The 20910-nt window shown below is 40.3% G+C and overlaps 1 protein-coding gene across 1 annotated transcript; it reads left to right on the top strand.

Annotated features, from left to right (window-relative positions):
* The first annotated feature begins 731 nt into the window (after nucleotides 1-731).
* On the top strand, nucleotides 732-20500 carry LOC133014114 (melanocortin receptor 5-like). Its single transcript, XM_061081258.1, has 4 exons — nucleotides 732-899; nucleotides 2563-2669; nucleotides 5316-5504; nucleotides 19936-20500. Exons 1-4 carry the CDS (start codon nucleotides 732-734, stop codon nucleotides 20498-20500), a joined length of 1029 nt encoding a protein of 342 aa, XP_060937241.1.
* The last annotated feature ends 410 nt before the right edge of the window (nucleotides 20501-20910 follow it).

Genomic DNA, 20910 nt, shown 5'->3' with positions numbered 1-20910 from the left:
ACAGCCATCATCGAGTCCATCCTCACCGCATCAATTACGGTCTGGTTCGCTGCCTCCACTGCCAAGGACAAGGGCAGACTGCAGCGGATCATAAGGTCAGCTGAGATCGGCTGTGACCTGCCGGCTCTCCTACACCTGTTTTCCACTCCAGGACCAGTAAGAGGGCAGGCAAGATCATTGCTGATCCTTCACATCCCGGTCACCACCTGTTCCAGAGACTTCCCTCCGGAAAAAGGTTCCGGGCTATCAGGACCAAAACGTCTCGCCATCTGAACAGTTTTTTCCCCGTGGCAGTGGGGCTCACAAACAAGCCCCCTGCACCACACTGACTCTGCACCACACTGACTCCACCAGCCCCCCCCCCTGCACATAATTTATAATTTATAACTTATATATTACTGGCACTATCACCAATCTCTGCACCTTCGCACAGCACGTGCCCATAACTCTGTTACTGTATATATGTATATACTTTATTCTATTTTATTTTATTCTATTTCTTATATATTGTTGTTTTTCTTATATTGTTGTTTTATGTTCAGTGCACCAATGACACCAAGTCAATTTCCTATATGTGCAAACATACCTGGCAAATAAAAGAATTCTGATTCAGATTCTGATTATTTGAACTATGATGCCACTAACTTTGACATTTGTTTCTCTTTGCAGCCTGCTTGAAAAATGGCTTTCAAAATAGAATAGCAGTGACCTGGACCAGAGCCACAGTAAAGATGGATGAGTCTCATGAGCTTTTCGTTCAGGAGGAGGTGGTGATGGGTAACTCCACATGGGCATACACTTACTATCACCAAAACTACACCCTGCCCCCTCCCCTGCTATCAGACGAGAGGAGCACCTCTAAACCTGCAGCATGCGAGCAGGTCCACATTGCTGTAGAGGTGTGTATTTTTGTTTGGTAAAGAATGTTTTTTGTACATTCATTTTAATAATTATACTTAAAATAATCTGTACCCTACAGCACTCCATTATATCAGTAATTCCCACTTTGGGCAAAAAAAAATGTTAAGAAAACAATCCTTTGCTTTTATTTTTAAGGGGATTTTCTATGCAGCGGAGTGCTATCTACTCACACTCCTTAATAGCGTAGCCGAGCGTTTTGTTCCTTTATACTGTCAGGCCTCAGCCGAAAAAGAATACAAGAGATGGTTATTGAATCGGGTCATCACACCCGTTTATTTTCCTTCACACCTCCAAACTTTACTCTCGACAGCACCCCCTTCTGTTAGAATTGCTTCAAAACAAGAGTCCCAACCAACACCCTGCTTATAACAGGAACTACACATCAACCTTCCATAATAAAGCCACTGAATAAAATAGCTTACAATAGTATTTTTTTGGAGTGTGAGTAGTGTGTGAATAGAATCAGTCTCTTTGAAACTACTTTTCAGTAGTTGGACTTTTTATTTCTCGTTTGTGCATGAAAGCATTGTTGAGTGTGTTAAAAAAGGCTGAAGTTACTGAATTGTTATGTATGTTGTATTACATTGTGTCCTTAAGATGGCCCTTTTGTTTTTTAATTAAAATGCAACTAATTGAGTGTAAAATGGAATATTTCCCTCTCTAGCATCGCCACCTGCTTGTCGTTTTGGTTTATCATTAAACTTGTTTTTTTATGTCTTGGCATTCTGTGATATTCTGTACTATCTAAGGTTCAAACTGCACCATCTTTTTGCTCAATAAATTTGAGTAGTTGAACATTGTCCTCGAATTTGGGTCGCGGCTTGCCATCAAGGGGTAATGGTGGGTCCTGAAGCCAGACCAGTTGAGAACCACTGCATTATATTATATGCTTCAGTCAATTAGTGTGTGAAATTTAGTGACATGTAACTTCATCTAGTGGTGAAGTTGTATGTTGCAGAAGAATACCTCCTCCCATTACAAACATGAAAGAAAACCTGTGGTAGCCATCCGCAGAGAGGATCCGCTAGCCCAATGTGCATTTGAAGTGTTTAAATATAATTCTAGGGTAAAGGAGACAACAATTCATACACTTTAGATGATTACACATTATTGACAACATAACTGGGGTGATTTTATATTCAATTTCTGCAAGTACATCCCTTTCACCAAAATCGTACACGCTAGCACTTTAACTGTTACTATTACTTTTGCTTTTCTGCTACAGCTATTACTTTAATACTCTCATCAACTGTTTTTTGTTTGTTTTTGACTTGTTACCCATTATAGCCAAGCAATTCTTTCTTGTGATCCCACCTTGCATGTTCAATGTGTCTGTTACCTGGAAGCAGTGTAACAAAAGAGCAACATTTCCCTTCTCAGATTGATTTGAATAATTTAAATTAGTTCAGGTATAAGGTAAAACACTCCAGTACATCTCAGGAAGAATTAAAAAATAATACTCTCCATAGTAGCATGTTTTTATTCTTTTTCTCCCCTATATTTTTTCTTTTCCCTTTCTTTTCTTGTGACCCTGATGGTGACCCCAGCTCTCAGGTTGAAAAGCACTACTGCTACACTTCTGCTACACAATCTGTTAATGTTTACTATTCTCATTGTTGCATTGTGTTTTTTCTTCCTCAGGTCTTTCTAATCCTGGGTATTATCTCCCTGCTGGAGAATATCCTCGTTATCACAGCCATAGTAAAGAACAAGAACCTCCACTCACCCATGTACTTCTTTGTCTGCAGGTGAGTTAAACATGCAACATAAAATATTGGCACCAAAACCAGTGATGATAGAGCTGAGTTCTCAAAGGTTGCAGTTTTAGTGAAAAAATTTAATTTTCATATGTAGTTATTAAGTCAACTTTAAATTCACATTAAGTTGCCCTCTATGGGGCAGAAGTCCATAGAACATTTTTTTATTTTTTAGAAGGGAGATGCATTTATGTGTGTTTCACAGTCTCTTCACTTTACATAATTAATTTCCTTCTTATTTATCATCTTGCTCCCTCTGTTTTCACTGTCTACCTTTCTCTGTAACTTAAATTGTGTAAGATTATATTAAAAAAAATTGTGTTTGAATTTGAATCAATGAAATGTGTCTCAAACAGTACATAATAATAGGCAAGTTTTATACAACTATATTACAAGATGATAATTATTTAATTTAATATGTTGTATTATGTTAATTGGTGATTCAATGGAGCCTCAGTTTTCACTGTGATGATATACATGTACAGTGGGTACGGAAAGTGTTCAGACCCCTTTAAATTTTTCACTCTTTGTTTCATTGCAGCCATTTGCTAAAATCAAAAAAGTTCATTTTATTTCTCATTATTGAACACTCGACACCCCATCTTGACAGAAAAAAACAGAAATGTAGAAATTTTTGCAAATTTATTAAAATAGAAAAACTGAAATATCACATGGTCATAAGTATTCAGACCCTTTGCTCAGTATTGAGTAGAAGCACCCTTTTGAGCTAGTACAGCCATGAGTCTTCTTGGGAATGATGCAACAAGTTTTTCACACCTGGATTTGGGGATCCTCTGCCATTCTTCTTTGCAGATCCTCTCCAGTTCCGTCAGGTTGTATGGTGAATGTTGGTGGACAGCCATTTTCAGGTCTCTCCAGAGATGCTCAATTGGGTTTAGGTCAGGGTTCTGGCTGGGCCAGTCAAGAATGGTCACAGAGTTGAAGCCACTCCGAAGCCACTCCTTTGTTATTTTAGCTGTGTGCCTAGGGTCATTGTCTTGTTGGAAGGTGAACCTTCGGCCCAGTCTGATGTCCAGAGCACTCTGGAAGAGGTTTTCTTCCAGGATATCTCTGTACTTGGCCGCATTCATCTTTCCTTCAATTGCAACCAGTCGTCCAATTGTATTGGGCAGGTGATGAGCAGTGCCTGGTGCTCTCCACACTTACTGCTTAGAATTAACGCCAACAAGTTCAATCTTGGTCTCATCAGACCAGAGACCAGAGAATTTCTCATAGTCTGGGAGTCATTCATGTGTTTTATGCGGGCTTTCATACTGTATGTCTTGCACTGAGGAGAGGCTTCCATCGGGCCACTCTGCCATAAAGCCCTGACTGGTGGAGGGCTGCAGTGATAGTTGACTTTGTGGAACTTTCTCCCATCTCCCTACTGCATCTCTGGAGCTCAGCCACAGTGATCTTTGGGTTCTTCTTTACCTCTCTTACCAAGGCTCTTCTCCCACGATTGCTCAGTTTGGCTGGACGGCCAGGTCTAGGAAGAGTTCTGGTCATCCCAAACTTCTTCTATTTAAGGATTATGGAGGCCACTGTGCTTTTAGGAACCTTGAGTGCTGCAGAAATTATTTTGTAACCTTGGCCAGATCTGTGCCTTGCCACAATTCTGTCTCTGAGCTCCTTGGGCAGTTCCTTCGACCTCATGATTCTCATTTGCTCTGACATGCACTGTGAGCTGTAAGGTCTTATCTAGACAAAGGGTCTGAATACTTATGACCATGTGATATTTCAGTTTTTCTTTTTTAATAAATTTGCAAAAATTGCTACATTTCAGTTTTTTTCTGTCAAGATGGGGTGCTGAGTGTACATTGAGAAATAAAATGAACTTTTTTGATTTTAGCAAATAGCTGCAATGAAACAAAGAGTGAAACATTTAAAGGGGTCTGAATGCTCTCCGTACCCACTGTATATCTCTGTAGTAATGGATACATTATACTCTTTTATTGCAATGAGGTGAGTCAGTTTATATTTGTGTTGAACATAACAGGGACTTAATGTTAGTCCAATTCAACCTGCTTTTCATTTCTCCTCTTTATCACCTTCTATCTCTTTATCTTTCTCTAATTTTCATCTGAGTCACCTAAGAAAGTAAACCCTTTGGGTTTTGAGTGATTGAGAGGAGCCAGTTGAGGAGGTTCCAGCATAAATTTATGTTACTGGGTGGAGAATCCAGGGTAGACCCAGAACTTGCTGAAAGATCATATATTTCATCTGGATTTGGATGGATTATAGTTGAGTTAGAGCTAGATAGTGCAGCGGGGGGGATGTTTAGAATACCCAGCTTAGCCTGCTACCACCAAAACCTGACCCTGGATAAGTGGAGATGGATGCACAGTCAAATGGATGGAGGGACGGATGGATGGATGGGTGAAAAGATAGGTGATTAAATGGATCGATCACTTCATTGTTTACACTGTTGCATCAGAGCAAGATTCTATGTTGGACAAAAAAATACTGCATCTCATATGTTGAGTAATATACCCTACATAATTGTGTAATTTCACAGGGGGAGGGCGAGGACCACCATGCAGAATCTTGCATTCACAGGGAGAAAGCACATGTACAGACTTGTGAACATCTATCTCTGTGATCAAAGTTTGATGTAACCCTGTGTGGTTGTTGCAGTTTGGCAGTAGCAGACATGCTGGTGAGTGTGTCCAATGCCTGGGAGACCATCATCATTTACCTTCTGAACAACAGACAGCTGGTGGTGGAAGACCACTTCATCCGGCAGATGGACAATGTGTTTGACTCCATGATCTGCATCTCTGTTGTTGCGTCGATGTGCAGCTTACTGGCCATCGCTGTGGACAGGTAATCAGGGAGGGAGGGAGAGAGGTGTGTATGGAAGGATGTATGCGGTAGATATCACTGCCATCTTCATTTTGAAATATTTGTGTAACATAATACAATTAAAGAATACAATTGGAAAGCACGTAAACTCTAATGTATAAAGTATAGATTTAGTTATTTAATCATTATTGGTGTTAGTATTGTTATAAAATCCAGGTCACCTCAGTTAATGCATACACACTAATACTTTTCTCTTATTATTTCTGCAAGAGATCCTCTCCAAGGCTTTTGTGTGTTATATAATCTTTAATGAAAAGCACAGTGCATAACTGAATTGCTCTACTTTGTCCTGAAACATGGCACAAGGTTGTGCTTTTAATCCAGTAAATGTGTAAAGAATTTGAAAAAAATGACTTAAATGAGCTTCTCTAATAATAGAGGTTGTGCAATGTAATTAGCTACCAACTGTGCATACTGGTGTTCAGCATAAACTGGGTCTTCAGTTCTCCCGTTGTATAACAATTGCTTAGAACAAAGTTTATTTTAAGAGAGTATACTGAAATTTTGCACTAATCACCAGGAACACAAATGCATTGCACAACTGCTACTATTTCTGTAAAATCCAATATTTGAATGATGTTGCAAAATGCTCCGTAATCAAATCTGTCCTTTTAATCAGTGGACAGGCTTTAAACTGAGGATTACAAAAATTTCAGATTCATCTTTAAATGAGTTAAATAAATGTATAATTACTTGATGATTTCTTTAAACCATGTACATTTAAGATTGAATTGTAACACTAGAATTCCCCTGGATATCAAGAACATCTCTACCAAAATATCTAACTACAATATAATCCTCCGGTTTTAAAGGGGTGTTCCACTAGTTTTGTACATTCAGTTCATGAGAAGAAGTACTCAGCTTCTGAAAACAATTGGAAGAATGGTTTTCTGTGGTTTGCGGAGGACAATGCATATTAAAAGTGTGTGAATGTGGAAAAATAATTTAGGGGCACCCGTTGGAATGCTGTTGACATTTGCAGCTATTTTTTTTTATTATGTATGATTTATTTGTAGAAATTTCAAAACAAGACTGTACAAGACTGTACAATAGTCCTCATAGATAAGAAATGAGATGATAACATATCAGACAGCCAAATGGTGAGGATACACAATACAGCCCCCCACCCCCTCCCCTTCCCAAAACAAATATACAACTAAAGCAATTTGATACACAAACAGAAAAAAAAATTATGAAAGCAAACAAAACACAACAACAACAACAACTGGCTGTTAAATGCTTGCAGTGGCAGATAATATTGTAAAAACATATGCTTATGCTCATTCTTACTATCCCACCTTCTTTATTTGCAGCTTATTTACTTTAATTAGGGCCCAAGCACCAAATGGTTCATCAAATTGGTCTCAAGAAATTGATAATGTAGGAATAAGATTACTGTGACTTTTCGTCAAACGGCATATTAATGGCGTGGCATCAAAGTTCATCAACTCGCCGTGACACACGAAATTGCTGTAACTTCAGTGTTCATGGTTCTATCTCACTCAAACTACATGTGTGTATCAACAGCCCCCCCTCCCTGAAGATATTCATATTGTTTTAAGGCCGTGTGACCGTGGCGTGGCGTCGAAGTTTGATTAAACGCCATCAAATCACAAGGTTCTGGATCTCAGACATATATTGTCCAATCGAGTCCAAACTAGACATGTAAGACAACAGTCCCGGCCTGATGACATTTACACAGAAATTATGACATAGCGCCACTTACTTGCTCATGCTACATCAGAGCGCCTACTTGAACAGATCTGTATATCTGTACGTAATAATAGTGATTGCACCACCTACTGGCAACAGGAAGTAAGCTTTGTTTTACAACTATCATTCGGTTGACATTAAATTTTCACAGTGTGATATGCTATTTGATAGCTTAAACCGTAATGAGCAATTAGCAGGCCATGATCGACATCGCGTGACGGACACAGGAAGTGAAGCATTTATCCTTGCCGCAGTGCACAACACGCATGCAACGCGGAGACGTGCGCTTGGTCAGCGATCATTCTCTCCACCGACCGATAAAGGCTTCAACCTGCGGGTGCTAGGGCCCACCAGTGTTACAACGTAGCCCTAGTTCTGATTAGATTTGATGGTAGGACAAAATTAAATGTTTTTCGGGTGTGTGTGTCCTGCTCATTGTAAAGACTTAACACCACTTTGTAACAACACTGGAAACCTGCAAGAGTCGTTCTGTGTGTTCAAAAGTGCACCTGTTACATAAATTTCACATTTTCTCAGGTAATCATATGGGAATTAAGCCTTAATGCACATTTGACAACAAATTGTTAGAACAAAACACGATTTATCAGAGTGACAAATCAAGTGAACAAATTTAAACAGATAGCAGCATGCAGTGTTTGTCCTTTTAGCAAAAATATACCATTGTGTTCCTCCAGCCACCCTCTGATCAATGTTGCACTTTAGATTTTGGTTCCTGCTGTACATGTTTTGGGTATTTTTGTTGCTTCCTGTGCATAATTCAAAATGCGTTATCACTTCTATTTTCCAATACAATATAAACATATTTAATTAGTTTCATGATGATTGGACATATATTAAAAGAGCCAATTTCCCGCTAAGCCCCGCCCTTGGCTAAAAGCAATTTTGACCAATCCCGCTCAATTCCAATAGAAATGTGCATCTCAGTCTCACAATGCTTTTGCTAATGTTTAGCAAATTATAAAAAAATCCATCACGGTAGACAGTTATGGTTAAAAAGTTTTTTTTTTAGCACATCTTGATTAGGAATGTATGCTAAATTTTAAGTTAATCACACTCACTGTGTGAGGAAGGTGGCCTGTCAAATGTAATAGCGCCACCATTGGCAATAGACCCATTGGGGTCATATTTGTTGGGCATTACTTTTACATCATTACCAATGAATGTGCCAATTTTCCTAACCCTAACCCTGTAAAATGTGTACTCGTGATGAATGAAAATCCCCTTTGGATAGCTGTGTCCACATCATTCCATTATAGGCCAGCAACACACAGAGCTCCTCCCCTACACAGAGCATATAAAAAGTTCACTGCTGCTAGACCAGCAGCGCCACACAACACAATATTGTTGTCACAGCCACACCACACACAGACCCCACATAATTAACATTGTGTTTTACTTTAACAGGTCGTAAGTATGAAACTCGTTGAGTTGAGTATGAAAACCTGCATTTTACTTAATACTTCTTAATACTGCATGTGATGTGTTCATTGATTCACTGGAGTTTATTCAATGAAGTTTATAAAAAACTTGTTCTGAATAGTTCTCCTAATCTTGTGAAAAAATAACATTGACCTGAAGCTCAATTCTAAGGCTGTTCTGTAAAAAATTGTCTAATAAACAAGTAAATATTGCAACTTATGATCAACCCATATCCATGTTAGGCTTAAAATACCAACTTTTGGTAAGGTTTCGCCCGTTTCCGGTTTAAGCCCACGTCCGAGTACGGATACAGATAATATAGATGGTTAAACAGATAAAGTTACATCTATTGAAGGTCAAGAGGTGGCAAAAGTAAAAAAATGTTTTACCTTAGTAGAAGTTCAGATACAACTCCTTTACTCAAGAAAAAGTATCTAAGTAAAGGCTCTGAAATGAAAAGTACAAAAGTCAAAAGACATTTTTTTAAATTATACATGATGCCAAATTTAAGACAGAATAATAAAGACTGAACTGAACCGAGGTCCTGCATGAGCACCTTGTTTATTGTCCACAGGGAATTAATGGATTGGGAATGTGCTCAGCCCTGCCGGAGCCGGTCACTGCCCTGGCGGAGCACCAAAAGACGATCAAACCTATTCTAGAGGAAGTAAAAGTAGTAACAAGGTTTCTGTAGATCAGTGGTTCTCAAAGTGGGGGGCGCGAACACTCTCCAGGGGGGGCGCGATGTCACAGACGGAGAAAAAAAAAAAAATTAATATAAACAGTCTTTTAAAAGACTCACTCCTTCCTTAGTAATACCTTCCTGCACGTGCAGTAGGCCTATTCGTAGCCTAATCTAAGGAGTAATTTGCTCTACAGTCTTTTTAGAAAGCTCGTAGCCCCAAGAGCTAGCCTTCTAGCTAACGTCTTCCAACTGCAGCTAGCCATTTTCTCCTTAACACCTACCTTTACATCTTCAATCATCCACCGTGTTGCAACAAATAAAACACCAGCACTTGAATACTATTCTGTGCTGTCCCTGTCTACATTGTGTACTGTTAGTTTTGTTTGGAACCATTTCCTAGCACAGCCTTATTCATTATTCGTGTGCTCACAGCCACACATACAAACACACTCACGAGACCACAACGTTGCAATTAAAACTTTATTAACTTCACACAAACTGTACTATGGACAATTTCGATTCATAACTGAGCAATGTCCTCAGTGTGTTTTGTGTGCTGAGGTGCTGGCAAATGACAGCATGAAGCCGTGCAAATTAAAAAGGCCCCTCGACACCAAACACCCTGACTTGAAAGAGAAGCCTATGGACTTCTTTAAACTTAAACCTGATGGCCTCCAGCAACAACAAGCCACCATCTCCAAGCAGTGTCTGGAGGCATCGTATGTAGTTGCTCATAGAATTGCTAAGCTTAGCAAACCCCATACAATTGCAGAAACACTGATTTTGCCGGCCGCGCAAGACATGTGTAGAATAGTGATAGTAGAGAGTGCAGCTGCTAAACTTAACGCAATACCTATGTCAAATGACACTGTGTCACGCCGAATATCAAAGTCAAAGTCAAATTTATTGTCATATAGCAGAGTACAAGAACAGAGGCAATGAAATGCCAGAATGGTTACAGAAAGATTACAGCATAACATGAGGGGAGAGAGGAGAGAAAAAAAACAACCCCCAGACTATGCTCCTAGAGGAGTACAGTGTGGGAACAGGAAAAAAACACCTCAGCACATACAGCACAGCACATACATTTTGAACATGACTTGCAACGGGAAGGGGGGATGGAGGTAAGCCAGTGACTGGGTGTTCTGAACCCAGCCAGTGTGGGGATGGAGGTAAGCCAGCCTGATAAGCAGCCATCCGGTCCTGCAGCCATAGGCGCTGGTCACCAGAGGTGTAAAGTAACGAATTACATTTACTCAAGTTACTGTAATTGAGTAGTTTTTTTGTGTACTTTGTAATTTTTTGAGTAGTTTTTGAAATGGGTAATTTTACTTTTACTTAAGTAGATTCTGACTAAAGTATTGTACTTCGCTACATTGGAAATGACATCCGTTACTGAGTAAAAAAAAAACATAGTTCAAGGCGCAAGGCAATTCTCACTGCAGTGGTAGACAGTGAACGCGTCCATTCCAACAGCCAGGCACACCTGCCAGTAGCGATCTTTTCCGTATTTTTCAGGAAGTGCCTCTTCAAACTAAAAGAGAAACCATTTCAAAATAAATGTATCAAAACTTTGATTTGTTGTGCCTTTTGTGTGCAGAGTATGAATAAATAAACACACAAAATTAGCAATAATAAAATTTAAAAAAAAAACATGATTGATATATATGGATGGATAAAGTTTTCTCCAAAAAACAAGTTAAGTCTTTCATTCTCACTTTCCACCTTAAAACTATGAAATGAACTGAACTTGACATGTCCTCCCAAAATTTCTTAAATGTTGTGTTGACATGTTAAATGTTTAATGTTTGACATGTTTAATGTCATTGCACTTATATTTGTAAAGATTCTCCTTTAATTAAAAATAACTGTTGTTGGATAGGATTTATGACCCCTTGTCCTTTTTTTGCACTGTATAGGAGCGACCCCCATCAAGTTGTTGGAAGAAACTAAGTAACTTTTACTTAAAGTACATTTTAAATGAACTACTTTTTACTTTTACTTGAGTAGATTTTTAGATGGGTACTTTTACTTGTACTTAAGTAAAATTTCATCAAAGTAAAGGTACTTTTACTTGAGTACAATATTTCAGTACTTTTTACACCTCTGCTGGTCACAGACCCGCCTGTCACACTGGGGGTACGAAGCAGACGAAGGCGTGGGATGGGGGTTGTGGGGGGTGTATATCTGTGTGTAGTATGTACGTGTGTATGTATGTAAAGTTTGTGTATAAGTAGGCCTGGGTTGTCGCCTTCCCCTAGGCCACATCAGACAGATTCTCAGTTCGCAAGATTGTCGTTGCCATGGAGACAGCCTTGATAAGGTCCTAGACAGGGACAACAATCCACAGGTGTCTGTGGGAAGGGGGAAGGGAATGTAAGAGAGTCTCACTGCAGCGCTCTTCAGGGGAGTTGTTGTTCCAGCAACGACCTTGGCCAGGCCCGTGCTGGCTGGGGGGGGCCGAAAGCAGATAAGATTGGGAGTGTTTGGAATTCCAAGTAGCCGCATTCCAATTTGAGCGTCTACTCTTTCTTCACTTTCTCCAATTTTTCCAACAGGTCTCCGAATCGATCCAATTTCCTTTGCAGAGCCATGAGCTTCTCCATGTTGTTATCTATCTAGCGGTTAAAAGCCGCGGTCTGAGTGCCAACAGCTCTGCCCAGCGCATCAATCATCATGGGCAGCTTTAGGGGGCTTTTGACAGCTGTCACCGTTTCATTTATTTATCGATAAACCAGGGCAGCGCTTAATCCAATCAGCAGAAAGCCTGTAATCATGGTTCCGAATAGGTAGATGTCTTCAACGTCCTCCACGGAAAGGGCAGCTAGGCACACGACACGCCACTTCTCCCACGCGTCCCTCGAGTAACCAGCTGCGAACGTCCCGGCAGGACAGACAGGTTCCCCCAAACCTGAGTTTCTCGTCGAGAAGATGGTGTCAATTGTGTTGAGAGACCAACTGATCAAATCCATAATTTTTAGTTCGTAGAGCAGTGCGGAGAGAGGTCAGGGGGAGGGGGAGGAGAATATCAGAAATGCCTAGTGATAAAATAGTAATAATGATTGTCTGTATGGGCCTAACAATAACAATAGCCTAACCTTGACATGTAAGGCCTACCTGAAGGTTCATGCAGAGACATCCAAATTGCAATGGACACGCCCCCTGACAAAAACTCATCAATCGGCTCATCAACTCGTTAGTCTCTTCCGACCAAGTTACACATGTATCAGGTAAACGGGCTAGTCGCAGGACACCAAAATGTAAACCATGACAATTCTTTTTACAGCTTGAGGGTGCTTTGACTATTATTAAATATTATCATAAGATCTGTTCACAGAAGGACCTTTGTTGTACATGTGAAGTGTGACGCTGTTTGGACAATATACCTGTATGTGTGAAAACGCCCAAAATCATGCCTAATATGAATGTTCAATCAAAAATGACTAACTTTCTGTTAGGTTTGGCGAAGAGTGGGAAGATGATCTTTTCTGTGTCTCTTCATGATACACATGTGAGCGTAAGTGAGCCACATACCTTCCTGAGTACTTTAAGACAGCGGTCCCCAACCCCTGTGCCGGGGACCGGTACCGGGCCGTGGGTCATTTGGTACGGGGGCGCACAGAAAGACTAAACAACTTAAACAACATTATTTCCGTTTTATTTATTATCTGATTCTGAACGGCGTTTTATTTTGAAAAATGACCGGATCCTCTCAATTATGACTCATGCTTTACGCATGTCAAGACGCTTGTGTCGGTCACGTGACTTTTTCGCTGAACACAAACCCACACGGCATTTGTCGGAACCATTTGTCAACAAACAAGGTGAATCCAGCATGTTTGTGTAAGAAGAAGATCAGCTGGTGGAGATCGCAAATGACGGCGGCCTTAAAAGTATGTTCGAGAAAACAACTCTGCTTGTGTTCTGGATTAAATTCACGGCAGAATACCCTGAGATCGCCACAACAGCACTAAAAGTTGCCATTTCCAACATCATATCTGTAGGGACATCGGTGGAATTTTTTTAAATTAACAAAATCATTTTTAATTTAAATAACCAAAAAAACAGCAATAATTAATTTGAGGCCGCGTATTAACAATTTGTTAATTTCGTTGAATAAAAAAAAATCTACCGATGTCCAATATGGAACCGGTTCCAATACAACCGGTACCTACCCGGACCGAAATGCAACGGAGATTTCGGTGCTTCATTTCGGTGCCTGAGCCAATGGAAGACTGAGGTCTCCGCTCGTCCCGCCTCCTCACACTTCCTCTCCTTCCTTCACGGGAAGCGGCGGCTCCCGCCGGCCGCTGGGCCCCCACAGGCGCGGCTGCCGGTGGACAAAATCTTGTCCCCGCGCTGCCCGCGCCCCGTGTGCGTCAGGGCTCCCGTGCAGGTGGTGGTGGGGGGGGGGAGGATCTCCTCGTGAGACCTCTCCCCGGCGCCGGCTGGCCCCCGCCGTGCGCATTTCCTCCGTGGCGGTGCGCCACGACCGGCTCCGGGTCGGCTTGGAAAGGCTCGGGGCGGGAGGAGCGAAGACCACGCCGAGAAATGTTTCATAAAAGCGTTTGCATTTTAGGGGGGCGAAGGCGGGGGGCCGAAGCCCCCCTGCGACAGCCCCCGCCGCGGAGACACGGGGGTCTCCGCGTGACAGGAAAGCGACCCTCAGTCTTCATTTGGCTCAGGCACCGAAGTCAGAGTCACGTGTCAGAGTGTGTGTGTTTTGTATTTATTTTTATTTATTTAAGTATAGTGTAAACTTTTGTTAACAGTTCGTATGTTATTCATAGTTTTAAGTTAAAAAGGGTTTTGTATTTATTTATATTTATAATCTACTTTAAACAGTTAATATATTTGGCAATAAAAAAGCCTTTCTTAGTCAAGCCTCGTTTTGTGCACTTTTTTGAAAAAAGTAACGGTTCAGGCACCGTTTAGGCACCGGTATCGTTTTAAAAGTATCGGTTAGGAACCGGTATCGGATAAAAACCAAACGATACCCATCCCTACCGATGTCACCAGAGGCCGTACCAGAGGGCCTCCGTAGTGAGGCACCGTAGCCACACCTTAAAGGCCGGTACGTGAAAATATTGTCTGACATCCAACCGGTCCGTAGCACAAAATGGTTGGGGACCGCTGCTTTAACCTTTTAAGAGGCGGGTGAGATTCACCTAAAACGCCTGTCTGAGGAATACCCAAAGTAAATTGTAAGCTGTTCTTGAACCATTTGGAGTACATGCATGGTCTTGGTCTATTTTGAAAGGTATCATTCTGAACTCCCCCCACTTAGAGTGACTCAGAATCACTCTAAGTGCTACTGGCATTGAGTGATAGCAGTTGGAACCCAGTGAAGTAGAAGGTTTTTTTTTCAGCCTGAATATTTTTTGGTGAACAGATGCCTGCAGATGACTCTAGCTGGGACTTATGAGCTGAAAACACAGTGGGAGCCCAGCAAGAAGCCTTGACTAGCCTAGGTTCAAATTTGATAACGATACCACAGAAAATTAATATTTTACAGATTTTTTCCTAAGTGCATGTCTAGGTGTTTTCCACAAAGGCCTTTTGGAGACTCCAAAGGACCCTTTGTAACCATGGTAACCAACCAGGCTAAAAAGGCAAATTTCATACTTTTATATAAAGGAGACAAAACCGGTCATATGGTTTAAAATTTATACAAATAAACATCTTTCATATTTTTAGCAACATGTAGCAGTCACGACCGGGGACGAAACACAGACGCACGATGCTCTGGGACCAGTTGGACACTGTTGCACAGTGACTTGCTTGGTGTCTCCTTATATTTTTCCCGTGAAAAAGAACATCTGCATGCACGATAGGCCAGTCATCAGAGCAATCGGTTGCAATTGGCTGAGTCTTTACACGTCAGAAGAGGGGCAAGCTCTGTCCGTCAACAAGGTGCCTCGTTGGCTATTGTAGGCTGTGAACATCCCATGCCAGCTCCGATTGGGTCAAGTTTGGATTGACAGCTCACTTAACCCAATAGGAGCTGCTAGCCACCATTTTGATAGCAAGATACCGGCTTTGTTTACATACGAACAAAAGTTACAAATGAAAGTAAATCAAAGTTTACACGGAGCTGCTGGCTGCTCTGAGATTACGCAACAGCTGACTGTGGCTATTCTTTGATGTAATAGTGTGTTTTGGACTGATTATGTCACTTGATTGGATCGTCTGGACCTTTTGCAATCTACCAAGACCGTTTTTGTTGGGATGTTATCGATCTTAGTATGACGCTTCTTAGGTGAGTGACATCGACTTTGTGATTGTTTTGATTTTATTTCCGGTCTGACTGAGACGTTGATTGTACCAGCTGTGGTGATCAGATCTTGAAATGGTTTACATCAGTCGAATCAAAAGAATAGCTTTCTAACGATATGTTGCTTCAGTACCTAGCTGTACGACGCAGTTCTATAAATAACAATATTCTACGCTAATCGGCTTAAACAGCCCACCTGGAGGACAACGCGGGCTGATGCACTTGCTATGAAAAGGGGCACCAACTCTTCTCAGAGCAAATTTAAATAATTTGATAAGAGGTAAAGGACAGGGGATGTTGCACCTTGTTAAGCCAAATGAGACAAGTTGGGAATAATGAATATAGGGTTGGGTTCTCACGATTTCAAACTCTATACCAATTTCCAGGAAAATACAAGCTTTCAATATGAAAGGAGGAAAAATTACAAAAAAATTCGAGGCATAACAATTTTTCTACTAAAGTTTAGAAAAATACAGACAATATCATCAACATCACTGTTTTTGTCCAGTTCCTGGTCGACTCTTCTCAGCTTCAATCTGGGACTTAAAGAGAATCATGACACTTTTAAGACACAAACAATTGGGTTATCCGGTTAAATTAACAATGTCTATTAATGTTACAGATGGTCAGGACTGATAAAGTTTGAGGCCTAGCTTCCACATTTACGTTAGTTGTTTTATTATTATCCATAGCTGCTATCCGCTAGCTTAATGATAGTTTAAACGACTGCTAATGTGGTGATCGGCCAATTGCTAATAGTTAAATGGCTAACGTGAACGCAGGGGTGTCCCAAGTTTTTTTCCCAAGGGCCACATGCAGAAAAATATATGAAGGACTGGGCCACTCACTAAACGTGAGGTATACCGCCTCACTTCTAATTCACTACTATTGGCAAAATCAATCAAATGCAGGTAAATTACGTTCATGTCGGTAACCACGGCCGCGTTGTGACTGATGACCGGGGCGGATTGTTGTCAGTATGCCAGAAGCTTCGCTCAGTGCGGGGGGTGCGTGGCGGCAGTGTCTGAGGGACAGCTGGCAGTGTGCCTGCATGTCTGCAGCATTGCTGTGTGAAGTTTTTGCCCAATCCCATTTCACCCCTTGACCCTACCCCTACCCGTAAATCTTCACGTACGAATTGGGACAACCCTTCAGGAAGCCGTGACATGATTAGTAATCGTCACACATCAGAAGTCGTTGATTTAAACAGAAGAGACAGTTTTGACAGGGATGTCACTGTAATAACATTGTTGAGATCTTAAATAAACCAATGCTATTGTTTGCAGTTATTAAAGTGTCAAACCTTTAATATTCAAATAACATCTGTGCTAATGCAGGTGAATCAATTGCATTTTCAATAGAAATTGAAAAGTTTGGATGCTCTGCCTCATACATGTATGAATCAAAAGCACACAGCTTCAGGCTGCTAGCTGTGGTCTGTAGGCAACCCTGCCACGTTGCTTTGTATTTTGAGGGGTAATTCAGTAACATCACTGCCATACACGGGTTCAATCAAGTGCATCGTTTGTCTTCAAAGAGGGGCAATGCGACATAACATTATGTAAAATTCGGGATAATCATGTAAAAAAAAAAGATTGCGTGCATGCTAATGTTGGTATGCTAACGCTAAAGCATTCGAGATCTATTTTTTGGGGGTTATTGTGAAAAAAGTAATAATGCATTAAAATGATTTTAAACAAAGATATCACAAACAATATCATAATTTTAAAATCCTTGTGGGTCTTTCTCCCAGCTTGCTGGTGATTCGCAAGGCATTCTGGGTACACCTCCGTTTGAAGTGAGGGTCTGAAAAAATCTCCGTTTGGAGGGGTATAAAGCCATACGCCTTGGCTCTACCCCTCCGTCCAAACAGTTATTGGGAAAGACTACCCCTACACGTGAATGTGCAAAATGAAGAGGAAGGGGCTAAGGGGTGAAATGGGATTGGGCCTTTGTGTCAATTGATTAATATGTGAGTATTGGTTTTTTTGACAACCCTAATATGGGCTTTACAAATAAAATGTTATGATGATATTAATTGAATGAATGAGCAGTCATAAATTCACGATTCACTAGATATCCGTTCTCTATGTTAAAATAACACTGCATCAAGCAGATACGAAAGTATGACATTGACTTACTAATATCTACTGGGAATGGAATATAAACAAGGATAATAAAACAAGAAATATGCTGAATGTGATAATAGAGATTATACTTCTAGTAACAACATAAACTCAATCATTAGTACAGAATCAGATGATTGGACGGAGCCTAGTTGAATGAGTGCTGCTGTTAACTTCTTGGCTGGAACTCAGACCATGGTTCAGCAGCTGGTAACATCACATCGGGTCTAGATGGTGTGTCTTTGAGATCACCTCAGTTGTTCAGCAGGGAGTTCTGCGGGGGGGGGGTCTCAACTTGATGTGAGTGAGGGCTCGCCTGCGCATCTCTCGACTGAAAGAGATTTGGTGCAGGCTTGCAGTCCGCGAATTAGTAACAGGTTGGCTTCTTGACCAGGGATGATTAATACATTTTTATGCTTGACTTCTTAATACAAACTGTAGAAAAAACTGGCGTTGGTGATTCGGCAATAAAATATTTAAAAATAGATAAACAATACAAAAACTTGATGCAATATTCTTTGGATTAGCAGGATGTTGATTTGGCTATCTGAAAAACAAAGCAAAAAAACGAATTTGAAAGATAAACTTAAAATGAGAGATAGTCAAATGTAAAAAATATGGTGAATTCAGTTAAGTATAGGTTGTAGGGAATCATTGATGGAAATGGTAAATGGTTTGTATTTATAAAGTGCTTTTTCTAGTCTTGATGAACACTCAAAGCACAATATAGTTGCAAGTAAGATAAATATCTCAGACCTCAAGATTCTAAATTAAACGTTCTTTGTCATTGAACAGTGGAGAGATTTTTTCAGATTGAAATCCATTGGAAAACAATATTTAACAAGTTACAGTAAGGTTGAACTGTATTCTCTGTTTGTTTCAGACACTCAATAAAATGGGTTGGTTTTCAGTATAGAGTGGAAAGTAGGTTTTACGGTCTTAGTCTGTGATATCTCCTGAAGATAAGCACATCTCTCTGAGAATGTGGAGGCAAAGGAAATCCTGTTAATTGGTTCTTGTATGCCGGGTTATCATTGCACCCCTTTGGCCAGCTCCATCTGAATAATCAGCTGTGCCAATCATGTATCTTATCTGTCTATTTTGGAAGAGTAGCAACCCTTGTTTTTGGTTTCCTATCCCAAATGTAGATTTTATGTTATTGAACCTCTACTTAACTTTATTAAAAAATTAAGCTGAATATTATGTCTTCAGTGACTACAGCTTATTATAATGATAATACATTTTACTTATATAGCAACTTTCAAAAACAAAGTGATAAAGTAATTTACAATATAACAGAATTTCCAGAATCAAAAAATGTAATTTTAACATAAAAAGCAAGATAAGATAAACTAAAATGTACCAAATAGACAGATAGAAGACAAACCAATCCAGTGCCATGGCCATGATACCAACAACATTCTTCAGACAGCTGATCAAGATATTATGGTCAACTGTATCAAAGGCAGAGCTGAAGTCATTGAGGATAAAAGGATTAAAATTGAGAAACAGCCTGTGTGTGATTAACTAGAGCTATGTGCTATGTTGAAAACGAAAGCCAGATTGGGATTTGATTTAATTGCTTTTTTATAAAAGAAACATGTTGGGTTAAAACAATTGGAATCCATCGGAAATACAGATTTTAAAAATGAAGTGGCAATGCAGTCTGTTTGACAGGTGGATGAATTAAAAGTTTTTTAAATATTTCTGGGATTATAACCCTATTTGGCTGGATAAATGATTCATCCTTGCCTCTTTAAAAGTACACTGATAGGCATCAGGTTTTTTAGAGAGGCAAGTGAAACACTGTTTTTGTTGTTCTTAAATTTTCGCTTAGCCTTCCTGCAATGTCTTTTGAGAGATTCACTCCTTAATTTAACCATTACAGAGAAAGTTTCTGCTTTCTATATCTGACAGTTGTTATAGAATTTGAGATATTTATGCAGAAAGGTGACAAAAAACAATAATTAAAAGCAAATAATAAAGCAGTGTTATTGTCCACAAGATTAACATTTCAGTTCTCTAGACATGTCAAAGGTCTATTCATCTATGTCAATTGGTTTCTGTAATTCTTCAGTGGCTTGTTAAAGATGCTTTTAAATTATAGGTCACTTCAGATATCAATATTATCAATATCAATGTTAATATCTGCAGGTACGTCACTATCTTCTATGCACTGAGGTACCACAACATAATGACAGTGAAGAGAGCTGGCTGCATCATCGGGGGAATATGGACCTTCTGCACAGGCTGTGGTATCATCTTCATCATCTACTCAGACTCCACCCCCGTCATCGTCTGCCTGGTCTCCATGTTCTTTGCAATGCTACTCATCATGGCCTCCCTCTACAGCCACATGTTCATGCTGGCCCGCTCGCACGTGAAGCGCATCGCCGCCCTGCCTGGCTACAACTCCATCCACCAGCGGGCCAGCATGAAGGGGGCCATCACACTGACCATACTGTTGGGGATCTTCATTGTCTGCTGGGCACCCTTCTTTCTCCACCTGATCCTAATGATCTCCTGTCCGCGTAACCTCTACTGTGTGTGCTTCATGTCCCACTTCAACATGTACCTCATACTTATCATGTGCAATTCTGTGATTGACCCACTCATTTATGCCTTCAGAAGTCAGGAGATGAGGAAAACTTTTAAAGAGATAATCTGCTGTTGCAGCCTGAGGAACGCATGCAGCAGCATCTGCACTCTAAAGTACTAAGAGACACAGACTGAGAGCACCAGTGACAAGATGGGTAAGATGCACTGACTGAAACTGACACTGTACCTTAAGTTAGGGAGATTCTGTCAACAACAAAAAAGTTAATTGCACTTTTCAGCAAAAACAGTACAAAGTTAAAACATTTTTTTTCCTAACCCTTATGGAACGGGAAAGAGGATGTTCACATTATGTAGAAATCAATTTAACTAATAACTAATTCACCGTCACTGAAAGAAAGGCTTCTTAATCAGGTATGTAATTTAAAGCAGCTACATGGAAATTTTCATTTCGGCTCCAACAAAGAATTTTTTGATTTTGTTGATTTTGGTGCCCCTAGACAAAAGCGGTACTGTTTCCGCTGTCTCCTGTTAATAAACCTCGGTAAATGTTTTTTATTTTTATAGCGCTAT

The sequence above is a fragment of the Limanda limanda genome, chromosome 11 (genome assembly GCF_963576545.1).
Source record: "Limanda limanda chromosome 11, fLimLim1.1, whole genome shotgun sequence".
Classification (NCBI taxonomy): Eukaryota; Metazoa; Chordata; class Actinopteri; order Pleuronectiformes; family Pleuronectidae; genus Limanda; species Limanda limanda.
Note: the sequence above shows the minus strand (reverse complement) of the source record. Positions and strands in the feature narration are given on the sequence as shown.